We start from the raw sequence: 13041 nt of genomic DNA on the forward strand, positions 1-13041 counted from the left end.
GACCTCCCCAGCGTGTGTGAGCAGGTCAGAAGGCCAGCCACACTGCCTAGTCCCTGCCCCCCATGCGTGGGAGACAGGGCCATGGGGAGGGAATGTGGATGCAGCACGGTTCCTAGAGGAAAGGCCAGTCTCTGCTTCAGACACTCTTGTTGGAATTGTCAGGTTTGGCGCTCAGGCTGGGCAGGTGGGAGGCAGGTCGCAGGGATCCGAGAGCAGGTGTGGACCAGCTCCTCTGCAGCACACTGTCCCCTGCCTGTCAGAAATGCCAGCAGACACAAGGTCACTGGAGAGCACTGAGAGGCACCCACCTCCTGCACAGCCCTGGGGGTGTGAGTGGCCAGGCTGGGGCGGGCAGCAGGCCACCAAGCTGTGTGCGTCTCCTGGAGGTGGATACGGTGGCCCCCTCTGCCCCCTCCCAGACCTCCACCATCAGTACTCCTCACCCCAGGGACCGGGGGGCCTGCCCAGCACCCACACCCTCCCGCCGCCTGGTTGCCTGCATGCCTCGGGCACTGAGAACGTGTCTGCCGGCCACCAAACCACAGATGGCCAATCAGCAGCTCCTGTCCTACAAACAAGCCCACCTCTGAGACTGGGGTTCTCCACAGAAGCCCACGCCAACTGCAGCTTCACGGTGTGACTGAACGCTGTGAGCTCCTGGGTGTCCCTCCACCACTCCCGCCCCCAGGACGGGACAGGAGCCAGCCAAAGTCCTAGAACATTCCTGCCACCACCCTGCGATGGGGACCCAGGAGGCTTAGGGGCCAGGTCCCAACCAGGGCGGTTACATCTCCTCAGCCATCCTCAAAGGAAGCTGCTGCTCAGAGGACTAGGATGAGCAGGTCTCAAGGGCTGGCCACACCCCTGGGACTGGTGGGGGAGGAGGGGAAGCAGAGAGCATTGGCACCTTCCCCCATCCCCATGGGCCCAGCAAGCCCTCAGGCCCCCAGAGAGGGTCACCCCGGGGAGCTCCCAAAGAAAGGGTTCCCAGCCACTTCAGGCAAGCCATACAGGTTCTGGTTTTCAGGGAGGCCCCAAGGTCTGCGGTGCAGCTCCGTGGGGCTGGCCCCTCCCAGCACCACCCATCTGCCCTGGAAGACTCGAGCCTTGCCCTATGTGTGGAGCAGGGGAACCCAAAAGTGCCTGAGAATACATCTAGAAATACACGTAAGAGACTGAGGAGAAAGGCATCAGGCCCAGCACAGTGGCCATCAGTGCACCAGGTGGGTATTTTGGGGAGGGGGCCAAGGACACAGGTGACCCCTGAAGATGGGAGTGGCACATCACCTAGAGCTTAGCAGAGAAGGATGAGAAGTCTGCCAGCGACTGGATGTCGTTAGGGAATGTCAGCCAGGCCCCACCGTCAACCACCAGCAGGGCCCCCGTCACATAGGATGCCAAAGGGCTGGCCAGGAAGAGGGCGCTGTGGGCGATCTCCGTCTTGTTCCCCAGCCTCTGCAGGGGGCTTGCCAGGACCTTTGCCCTCATGCTGGCCTGTGGGCCACCTGGGAAGCAGCGGGAGGCTCAGCCCCTGTGGGCCCCAGGACCCCGGGGCCCTCCACCCTCCCCTGCCCAGCTTTCCCTGAACCACACCCGGGAATGTTGGTGGCATCGTTAGCATCATCCTGGGGGAGCAGGAACAGGCCAGGTACAGCAACACCACCACAGAACCAGCACAGGGCCTTTCTCTGCTCACACTGCCAAGGCTCTGGAGGCTTCAATGGGGCCCCACTTTGTGTCCAGCTCATACATCAAGGCCAGCAGCCCCTGGCCTCTAGCTCTAGTGGGCAGCTGCGCAAGTCCAGCTGACCCTTAGTCCATTGCAGGGCCGTGCGAACTGTCCCCAGCCTGGAGACGGACTCTTTGCCCACCCTGGGAAGCCATGAGGATTTGGCCCTGATCCCAGGCCTGTCCCAGCCAGGTGGGAGGGGAGCCCTCGGAGGCACGGTGGAGGGGGGGTGGTGCCTGTGCTCAGGGGAGCACCCGCTGGGGGGCCTGGGCTCCTCGGGAGCCTTACCCAGACGCCGGAAGCCCTCTGTGCCGCTGATGGGGCCGGGGGCAAGGCTGTTGACGCGGATGTTCTGGGGGCCCCACTCCACAGCCAGGTGCCGTGTCATCGCATCTGCACGGGAGGCCGAGAGGCATGAGGGAGAAGCAGGGCTGCTCTGCCTTTAGGGAGGCCTGGGTGGGGGTGGGGGGACACTGCCGGCCTCTGGGGACAGGGATGGGGAGGAACCCACGTGGGCAGACCAGAGGGGGCGCCCGTACCCACGGCTGCCTTGGCAGAGCCTGCATGCACTTGGAGCACCTGCCCGCGCGTACCCAGGGTTGCAGTGATGTTCACGATCACCCCTCCATGGTCCTGCAACACATGAGAGGGGCAGTGAGCGGTGGCCAGAAGCGGGGAGGCCCTGGCCGTGGGACACTCACATGGAAGAACTTCTCGTAGAGTACGCGAGACACGTTGAAGGTGCCCAAGGTGTCGATGTCCATCACGGTCTTGAAGGCGTTGGGGGACAAGGCACTGGCAGGGCATAGGAAGTTCCCGGCTGCACCTGCCAGTGGAAGGAGAGAGCGGATGGTGCTGGAGCCCCGGGCAGTTGAAGCATCTGGACCCTCGGGGTGGCCCAGGTTGGCCAGGGAAGGAAACCTGAGCATTTGGACAAGTTCCTGAATGACGGGCAGGATGGGTTTTATGGGTTGGATTGTGTCCCTAAAAAAAATTCGCTGAAGTCCCAACCCCTGGTGCCTGTGAAGGTGACCTTATTTGAAAAGATGGTCTTTGCAGATGTCATCAAGGTAAGAGTAGATCATACTGAATTAGGGTGGCCTAAGCCCAAGGATTGGCATCCTTAAAAAGAAGAGGACACAGACATGCACAGGGGATGGCAGTGTGAAGGAGGCAGAGGCTGGAGGGGTGCAGCCCAGAGCCAAGGCCCACCAGGCAGCAACCCCAGGAGCTGAGGGCAGACTTCTGGCCTCCAGACTGTGAGAGAATATATTTCTGTTGTTTTAAGCTGCCCAGCTTATGACTTTGTTAGTGGCAGGAAAATAATACGCAAGATGTTTTTAAAGGAAATTTCAGCAAAAATGAACCTGAATGTAAAATAGGGACTATAGTTAACCGTATGTATCAATATCGGTTCCCCGGTTGTAACAAATGCAAGGTGTTCATAGTATGTGGAGTTCTCTGTACTATCTGCTCAATTAGTCTGCGAATCTAAAACTATACTAAAACAATAACATGCAGTCCTTTTTCTTTAAGAGGGAATTTCAGGACACAAGAGTGGCCCTACTCTGTGATTCAGCCTAGTTCACAGGGCATCCTCTTGAGCCACAGCTGCACTGACGCGGAAGGAGCTGAGCTGGGCTGAGACAGTGGCCTGGAGCCAGGACAGTTCTGGGGCCTCCAAACAGGGAGATCTGGTATTGCTGACCTGTCAGAAGCCCCCTGGCCAGAAGGCCGAAGCAACGTGGAGGAGACGTTAGTGACTTGAGAGCACGGCCACCACCACTGCCACCATGTGCCTCCTCAACAAGCCCAAGGGTGAGATGACCCCAGAGGAGCTGCAGAAGTGGGAGGAGGAGGAGTTTAACATAGGTCCACTCCCTGTGCTCACACAGTCGGTCAAGAACAACACCCAAGTGCTCATCAGTTGCCGCAACAAGAAGCTCCTGGGCCGTGTGAAGGCCTTTGATAGGCACTGCAACATGGTGCTGGAGAAAGTGAAGGAGGTGTGGACCGAGGTCCCCAAGAATGGCAGGAGCAAGAAGAAGTCCCAGACAGTCAACAAGCACTGCTACATCTCCAAGATGGTCCTGTGTGGGGACTCGGTCACTGTGGTCCTGCGGAACTCGCTCATGCATAGCCAGCAAGAAGGGGCCTCCTCCCCGCAGTCAGAACTTGCCCCCTTGTTTTTCAAAGACCTGCCCTTTGCGCTGGGAATAATAAAGTACTGGGATTTTTCTAAAAAAAAAAGGAAGCCCCCTGGCCTCGCTCAACAGTGACTCACAGTTAATGAGAATGTCAATCTTCCTGAACTCCTTCAGAGCCTGCTCCACGGCTGCCATGATGGCCAGGGGAGCTCGGACGTCCAGAGATAAAGGGAGGCACTTCTGGCCAGTGGCAGCAGCCAGCTTTCTGGCAGCCTAGAAGCCGGACAGGAAGAGAGAGGTGGGCAGCAGGCCGGTGGCCTCAGCCTGGAGGAACAGCCCTTCAGAATCTGATAAGGATGATGAGCCAGGTTCTGCCAGGAAGCCGGGCTCTGCTGCTGAAACCCACTCTGCAGAGACACAGCTGGCAAGTGGCCACTCCCTAGGGCCATGACCCCTGGTGGACGCTGCTAAGACAGCCTGCACCCTCTCCCCTTTCATCACCCTCCAGGCCCCTGGTCACTAGTCACAGGTCAACGGCAGCTCCAGCTGACGTCCAATCCCTGCCCCGAGACCAGCCATGGCAGTGGAGAGACTCTCCACCCTCATGACCCTGGTGAGCCCAGATATCTGTCTTGGGGCCACAGTAACACCCAACATAAGGGTTCCTGCACAGGACCCAATAAGTAGATTCTTTAAAAAGATAAGGATGTCCCTGCGGGCCACTTCCATTAAAGCTCTGTATTTGGAAGAAGGGCAGGTTTTGGTGTAATCATCCTCTGGACCTCAGGACCCTCCAGGCCCAGGCTCCCAGCCCCCAAAGCTACCCATGGACGTATGGGCACAGGAAAGACCCCTTACCATCGACACTCTGGGAAGACTTCTGCTGGCAATGACTGTGTGGCAGCCGTGCCTACAAAGCCAGAGGGCAGGTGTGAGGGCAGCAAGGTGCAAGGGACACGCCCAGCCGGGCTCCTGCCTGGCGCTCGAAGCAAAGGTCCCCCTCCCCAAAGGGTCTCTCAGGCTTAAACACCAGCCTAGGGCTGAAGGCACAGCTAGCAGAGGACACAGGGGCCTCTGTGGGGCTGAGTGACTGTGGCAGGACCTCAGGCAGGCACCACTGGTTTCTGGGCTGGGTTTCTCTAGCATGAGGTATGCCAGCCATGCGGGGATGTGGGCCTTGCCCCAAACACCATGTGAGCAGCTGTGAGTCTCAGACACAGGGCCCAGACTCTGCATGAGTCCTGCTGGGTCCACCTGGGTCTCCCCGGGAGTCTGGAGTGAAGGACAGAGAGCCCATTCCAGGGCCAGGGCACCTCCCCTGCCTTACCTCCCAACAAACCCAGCCTCAAACTCAGTAACAGTACCAGCTACCACCTGCTAAACCAGTCCCACTGAATCCTCAGAACACCACAGCACAACTGGCCACACTCTGCTCAGAGAAGCAACAAAGCTTCCAGCTCGGAAAACAAATTCACCTGGAACGGATGAGTCCCAAAATCTCATCCAGTGGGACATCTCTGAAAAGCAGGGTGCTGAAATAACCAGCTTCACCTCCCCTAACCCCAGCCTAACTCTAGGCCTCTCCTAGGTGGGGGTTACAAACTGTTGACCTGGGCCTGAGACCACAGACCTTGTGTCCCAGGAGACACCGTGCTCTGCATGGTGCCAGGGTCCCACTCGGCCCACCCTGACCCTGGCTCGGCAAGACCCTGGGGGACACTGCAGTAGAATTACCTCAACCTTTGGATCCTCCCGCTTTGTACAAATGGAGGTGCTGAGGCCAGAGCCAAACAGTCTAGACTTATCTCTAGGAGAGGCTGTAGTCCTGCCTCTCCCAGGACAGCACTTGACCCCTTTCGGATGCTCTCTGATGGCCCTGGGGCAAGAGGGGTTCCCACCACCCACCGGCATTTTGCCCAAGATCCTAGGGTCCAGTGGGGTCCATGCAAGGGGGTGGGGAGCAAGATGGGGCACAGAGCACACAGAGCAGTGCTTACCGCATGAAAATCTCAGCAATCCGGAACCCGATTCCAGAGCCACCGCCTGTGATGAAGGCTACCTTGTCCCTGAGAGAAGAAAATAGAGGCTCTTTAAAGAGGCCCCTGTTAAATGGGGGCGGGAGGAGGTGCTCCTGGAGGACATTGACCCTGTGCACTGGGCACTTCTGTCAAATTTGAGAAACGCTGCTTTTTAAAGCCTGCATTCCTCAGCTTTTTGAATCTTTGGGAAGAATGTCTCTATGCATAAAAGTCTCTATGCAGGAAGTTATCAATTAAGTGAGAAATGTTTTCAAAACATACAAGCTTTCCTCCAGCCACCTGCTAAGCGGATAGAGTAGAGGGTTCCTGGAGAAAGAGAAACATGCATGGCTTTCTTTTTTTTTTTTTTAAATAAATTTATTTATTTATTTATTTTTGGCTGTGTTGGGTCTTCGTTTCTGTGCGAGGGCTTTCTCTAGTTGTGGCGAGCAGGGGCCACTCTTCATCGCAGTACGCAGGCCTCTCACTGTCGCGGCCTCTCTTGTTGCGGAGCACAGGCTCCAGATGCACAGGCTCAGTAGTTGTGGCGCACGGGCTTAGTTGCTCCACGGCATGTGGGATCTTCCCAGACTAGGGCTCGAACCCGTGTCCCCTGCATTGGCAGGCAGATTCTTAACCACTGCGCCACCAGGGAAGCCCACGCATGGCTTTCTTGACATAAGAGAAGCATTTTTGGCCTAAGCCATTCTATGATCTAAGCCTGGTCACAGTCTTGTCCTCGAACAGGTCTCAAAAGAATACAGAATCTGGGACTTCCCTGGTGGTCCAGTGGTTAAGACTCCGTGCTCCTGATGCAGGGGCCCCAGGTTGGATCCCTGGTCAGGGAACTAGATCCCGCATGCCACAACTGAAGATCCCACATGCCATCCCCCATGTCACAACTAAGACTCGGTGCTGCCAAATAAATAAAAAATTTTTTAAATAAAAATGGGTAGGGGTCACATATATATGCTGTCTACAGAGATCCACTTCAGACTTAGGGACACATACAGACTGAAAGTGAGAGGATGGAAAAAGATATTCCATGCAAATGGAAATCAAAAGAAAGCTGGAGTAGCAATACTCATATCAGATAAAATAGACTTTAAAATAAAGAATGTTACAAGAGACAAGGAAGGACACTACATAACAATCAAGGGATCAATCCAGGAAGAAGAAATAACAATTATAAATAGATATACACCCAACATAGAGCACCTCAATACATAAGCCAACTGCTAACAGCTATAAAAGAGAAAATCGACAGTAACACAATAATAGTAGGGGACTTTGGGCTTCCCTGGTGGCTCAGTGGTTAAGAATCCGCCTGCCAATGCAGGGGACACAGGTTCAAGCCCTGGCCCAGAAGATCCCACATACTATGGAGCAACTAAGCCCATGCACCACAACTACTGAGCCTGTGCTCTAGAGCCCGTGAGCCACAACTACTGAGCCCACACACCACAACTACTGAAGCCTGTGCACCTAGAGCCTGTGCTCTGCAACAAGAGAAGCCACCGCAATGAGAAGCCTGCACACCGCAACAAAGAGTACCCCTGCTCACTGCAACTAGAGAAAGCCCGCATGCAGTAATGAAGACCCAACAGTCAAAAATAAATAAATAAAATAAATTTTAAAAAATAATAATAATAGTGGGGGACTTTAACACCTCACTTACACCAATGGACAGATCATGCAGACAGAAAATTAATAACAAAACACAAACTTTATGTTTTTGTTTTTGTTTATTTGCGGTACGCGGGCCTCTCACTGTTGTGGCCTCTCCCGCTGCGGAGCACAGGCTCCGGACACGCAGGCTCAGCGGCCATGGCTCACGGGCACAGTTGCTCCACGGCATGTGGGATCTTCCCAGACCGGGGCACGAACCCGTGTCCCCTGCATCGGCAGGCGGACTCTCAACCACCGCGCCACCAGGGAAGCCCCAAAACACAAACTTTAAATGACAAAATAGACCAGATAGATTTAATTGATATTTATAGGACATTCCATCCAAAAACAGCAGATTACACTTTCTTCTCAAGTGCACATGGAACATTCTCCAGGATAGATCACATCTTGGGTCACAAATCAAGCCTCGGTAAATTTAAGAAAATTGAAATCATATCAAGCATCTTTTCCGACCACAACGCTATGAGATTAGAAATCAATTACTGGGGAAAAAAACATAAAAAACACAAACACATGGAGGCTAAACAATACATTACTAAATAACTAAGAGATCACTGAAGAAATCAAAGAGGAATTAAAAAATACCTAGAGACAAATGACAATGAAAACACGATGATCCAAAACCTATGGGATGTAGCAAAAGCAGTTCTAAGAGGGAAGTTTATAGCAATACAAGCCTATCTCAAGAAACAAGAAAAATCTCAAACAATCTAACCTTACACCTAAAGGAACTAAAGAAAGAAGAACAAACAAAACCCAAAGTTAGCAGAAGGAAATAAATCATAAAGATCAGAGCAGAAATAAATGAAATAGAAACAAAGAAAACAACAGCAAAGATCAATAAAACTAAAAGCTGGTTCTTTGAGAAGATAAACAAAATTGATAAACCACTAGCCAGACTCATCAAGAAAAAGAGGGAGAGGACTCAAATCAATAAAATTAGAAATGAAAAAGGAGAAGTTACAACAGACACCACAGAAATACAAAGCATCCTAAGAGACTACTACAAACAACTATTTGCCAATAAAATGGACAACCTGGAAGAAGTGGACAAATTCTTAGAAAGGTATAACCTTCCAAGACTGAACCAGGAAGAAACAGAAAATATGAACAGACCAATCACAAGTAATGAAATTGAAACTGTGATTAAAAATCTTCCAACAAACAAAAGTCCAGGACCAGATGGCTTCACAAGTGAATTCTATCAAACATTTAGAGAAGGGCTAACACCTATCCTTCTCAAACTCTTCCTAAAAATTGCAGAGGAAGGAACACTCCCAAACTCATTCTATGAGGCCACCAGCACCCTGATACCAAAACCAGATAAAGATACTACAAAAAAAGAAAATTACAGACCAATATCACTGATGAATATAGATGCAAAAATCCTCAACAAAATACTAGCAAACTGAATCCAACAACACATTAAAAGGATCATACACCATGATCAAGTGGGATTTATCCCAGGGACGCAAGGATTCTTCAATATATGCAAATCAATCAATGTGATACACCATATTAACAAACTGAAGAATGAAAACCACATGATCATCTCAATAGACGCAGAAAAAGCTTTTGACAAAATTCAACACCCATTTATGATAAAAACTCTCCAGAAAGTGGGCATAGAGGGAACCTACCTCAACATAATAAAGGCCATGTACGAAAAAACCTACAGCAACATCATTATCAATAGTGAAAACCTGAAAGCACTTCCTCTAAGATCAGGAAAAAAAACAAGGATGTCCACTCTCGCCACTATTATTCAGCATAGTTTGGAAGTCCTAACCACTGCAATCAGAGAACAAAAAGAAATAAAAGGAATACAAATTGGAAAAGAAGAAGTAAAACTGTCACTGCAGATGACATGATAATATACAGATAGAATCCTAAAGATGCCACCAGAAAAGTACTAGAGCTAATCAATGAATTTGGTAAAGTTGCAGGATACAAAATTAATGCACAGAAATCTCTTGCATTCCTATACACTAACAACGAAAGATCAGAAAGAGAAATTAAGGAAACAATCCCATTTACCACTGCAACAAAAAGAATAAGATACCTAGGAATAAACCTACCTAAGGAGGTAAAAGACCTGTACTCAGAAAACTATAAGACACTGATGAAAGAAATCAAAGATGACACAAACAGATGGAGATATATACCATGTTCTTGGATTGGAAAAATCAATATTGTGAAAATGACTACTACCCAAAGCAATCTACAGATTTAATGCAATCCCTATCAAATTACCAGTGGCATTTTTTACAGAACTAGAACAAAAAAATCTTAAAATTTGTGTAGAGACACAAAAGATCCCGAATAGCCAAAGCAGACTTGAAGGAAAAAAACGGAGCTGGAGGAATCAGACTCCCTGACTTCAGACTATACTACAAAGCTACAGTAATCAAGACAATATGGTACTGGCACAAAAAGAGAAATACAGATCAGTGGAACAGGATAGAAAGCCCAGAGATAAACCCATGCACCTATGGTCAACTAATCTATGACAAAGGAGGCAAGAATATATAATGGAGAAAAGGTAGTCTCTTCAATAAGTGGTGCTGGGAAAACTGGACAGCTACATATAAAAGAATGAAATTAGAACATTCCCTAACACCGTACACAAAAATAAACTCAAAACGGATTAAAGACTTAAATGTAAGACTGGACACTATAAAACTCTTAGAGGAAAACATAGGAAGAACACTCTTTGGCATAAATCACAGCAAGGTCTTTTTTGACGCAACTCCTAGAGTAATGGAAATAAAAACAAAAATAAACAAATGGGACCTAATGAAACTTAAAAGCTTTTGCACAGCAAAGGAAACTACAGACAAGATGAAAAGACAACCCTCAGAATGGGAGAAAATATTTGCAAATGAAGCAACAAAGGATTACTCTCCAAAATATATAAACAGCTCATGCAGCTCAATATTAAAAAAAACAAACAACCCAATCAAAAAATGGGCAGAAGACCTAAATAGACATTTCTCCAAAGAAGACATACAGATGGCCAAGAGGCACATGAAAAGCTGCTCAACATCACTAATTATTAGAGAAATGCAAATCAAAACTACAATGAGGTATCACCTCACACGGGTTAGAATGGGCATCATCAGAAAATCTGCAAACAACAAATGCTGGAGAGGGTGTGGAGAAAAGGGAACCCTCCTACACTGTTGGTGGGAATGTAAATTGATACAGCCACTATGGAGAACAGTATGGAGGTTCCTTAAAAAACTAAAAATAGAATTACCCTATGACCCAGCAATCCCACTACTGGGCATATACCCAGAGAAAACCATAATTCAAAAAGACACACGCACCCCAATGTTCATGGCAGCATTATTTACAATAGCCAGGTCATGGAAGCAACCTAAGTGCCCATCGACAGACGAATGGATAAAGAAGATGTGGTACAGATATACAATGGAATATTACTCAGCCATAAGAAGGAACGAAATTGGGTCATTTGTAGAGACGTGGATGGACCTAGAGACTGCCATACAGAGTGAAGTAAGTCAGAAAGAGAAAAACAAATATCATATATTAACGCATATATGTGGAACCTAGAAAAATGGTACAGATAACCGGTTTGCAGGGCAGAAATAGAGACACAGATGTAGAGAACAAATGTATGGACACCAAGGGGAGAAAGTGGCGGGGAGGCGGGGTGGTGGGATGAATTGGGAGTTGGGGATTGACATATATACACTAATATGTATAAAATAGATAACTAATAAGAACCTGCTCTATAAAAAAATAAATAAAATAAAATTCAAAAAAAAATGGGTAGGGGTCAAACTCTATCCAAGTTAAAAAAAAAAAAGAATACAGAAACTAACGATTGTCATCAGCAAGAGAAGTAACAATAGCAAAGATAATAAATCAGGTTTAAAGACTCTCAGTTCTGTTTCCATGGTAAAGATTAGCCTGAAGTGCTCAACCATCAGATCAACTGGAACCTCAGGGATGATGACCCTTGTGACTTCAATCAATTAAAGCTTGGTCTCTCAACCGCCCAAACCCTTCATGAATATGCATGCACCTTTAGCTTAAAACTTCCCGAAATTTGCTGTGCAGGGAGACACCGCTTTGGGGAAAATCTCCAATGTTCTCCTTACTTGCTGCTGGTAATAATAAATCCTTCCCTCTCCTGACCTTTGGCTTGGTTGTGTCCTTTGACACTCACCCCCACCTCGGAGCATTACTAATGAACACCCGCCACCACCCACAGGACAAACAGACCGTGCTCACAGCCATACAAAGATCAGAACACCAGCAGTTGCATCTCTGGGGCACCTGGACCTCCGGACAGTCTGGCCACCAGGCATGGGGTCCTGACGCATCCCAGTAAAACCGCAGTCCCCGTGCAGCCCGCACCGCAGGCGCCCCCGCCCCCTGCCCGGCTCCCTGGGGCGCCCCCGACACGGCCCTCACCGAAGCAAGTCCGGACAGAAGAGGTGGCGGTACTCCCGGAGACAGTCGTCCTCCCTGACGTCAGGCGGTGGCTGGGCCATGGCGCTCGGTGCGGGCCTGGGAGGCTAGAACAGCAGGGCCCCGCCGGGATCAGGACTCCGACCTCGTCCTCCGGGGACAGGTGGCGCTGTGCCCGCGCCCTCATCTCTGGCTGGCCTGGGACGAGGAGGCCCGGCCCACCCGGCGCTCGCCCCTCTCGGGACGCCCCGCCTCCGCGTGCTCTCGCTCCTCCCAGGAAGCCCCGCCTCCGCGTCCCCTCGCTCCTCCCAGGACGCTCCAACCACCCCGGCCCTCCCTCTTCCCAGGACAACCGGGTCCTTCCCGGCCCTCCCCCCGCTTCTCCCAGGACGTCCGGCCCCATGGCCGCGCGGCCTGCTGGGACTGGAAGTCACTCTGGGCGCCAAGGTGTGCGCAGGCGCAGTGCGGCGGGCAGGTTTTCGCGGCGGAGGCCCGGTGAACGCGGCTGGGAGCTGTCTGCTTTCCCGACTCCTTTTCACAAGACTGGGCATCAATGCCGGGGTCGGAGCCGGCCGGACACAGGGGACACTTGGTTGCCGGGCTAAGGTGGAGCTCGCGGGCCGGCCCAGGGCCCCTCGGCTTCCCTCACCGCCCTGGGCCCTGCTGTGCATTTAAAACACCTGGTCGGACTCGCCCAGCATTTAAAGTTCCTCGCCTCCTGGACGCTTCCCTTTCCTGTTGCAAAAGTGTGACGTAGAAGAGGGAAGGAGACTAGAGCCCAGAAAAGCCATGGGAAACAAGGAAGGCCCTTCTCTCGAATGGCCAGTCCCAGGGTTGGCTCCCAACATGACGCTTTCGCGGCCAGTACAGTACACTTCATCCGTGCCCTCATGTGTAAGCACAGAGAGCAACCAAAGCCGGGAATCCAGGACCAGCGCTTCCGTCGGTAAGACGTCAAATTTGAGTGAGGACCAAGTCGGCCTCAGCAGGTGTAATGATGTGTGGTGTCCAGTACCTG

At 51.0% G+C, this 13041-nt stretch overlaps 1 protein-coding gene and 1 pseudogene across 1 annotated transcript; one reads left to right on the forward strand and one right to left on the reverse strand.

The window, feature by feature from the left end:
- Window positions 1-1287: 1287 nt before the first annotated feature.
- On the reverse strand, window positions 1288-12106 carry DECR2 (2,4-dienoyl-CoA reductase 2). The gene is made up of 8 exons (XM_007453621.1): window positions 12027-12106; window positions 5874-5942; window positions 4735-4786; window positions 4014-4149; window positions 2431-2555; window positions 2269-2362; window positions 2018-2122; window positions 1288-1505 (listed from the first exon to the last, which is right to left on the reverse strand). The coding sequence occupies exons 1-8, from the start codon at window positions 12104-12106 to the stop codon at window positions 1288-1290; spliced, it is 879 nt and encodes a 292-aa protein (XP_007453683.1).
- On the forward strand, window positions 3523-4008 carry LOC103090746 (small nuclear ribonucleoprotein Sm D2 pseudogene; annotated as a pseudogene).
- Window positions 12107-13041: the final 935 nt, after the last annotated feature.

The sequence above is a fragment of the Lipotes vexillifer genome, unplaced genomic scaffold (genome assembly GCF_000442215.2).
Source record: "Lipotes vexillifer unplaced genomic scaffold, Lipotes_vexillifer_v1.1 scaffold914, whole genome shotgun sequence".
NCBI classification, from domain to species: Eukaryota; Metazoa; Chordata; class Mammalia; order Artiodactyla; family Lipotidae; genus Lipotes; species Lipotes vexillifer.

Coding starts and splice junctions, on each gene's coding strand:
- DECR2 (XM_007453621.1), bottom strand. CDS start 12,106: ATGGCCCAGCCACCGCCTGACGTCAGGGAGGACGACTGTCTCCGGGAG. Junction 2,556..4,013: donor GATTGACATTCTCATTAACT/GTGAGTCACTGT, acceptor TTCCACTGGCAG/GTGCAGCCGGGAACTTCCTA. Junction 2,123..2,268: donor CTCTGCCAAGGCAGCCGTGG/GTACGGGCGCCC, acceptor CCTCCCGTGCAG/ATGCGATGACACGGCACCTG.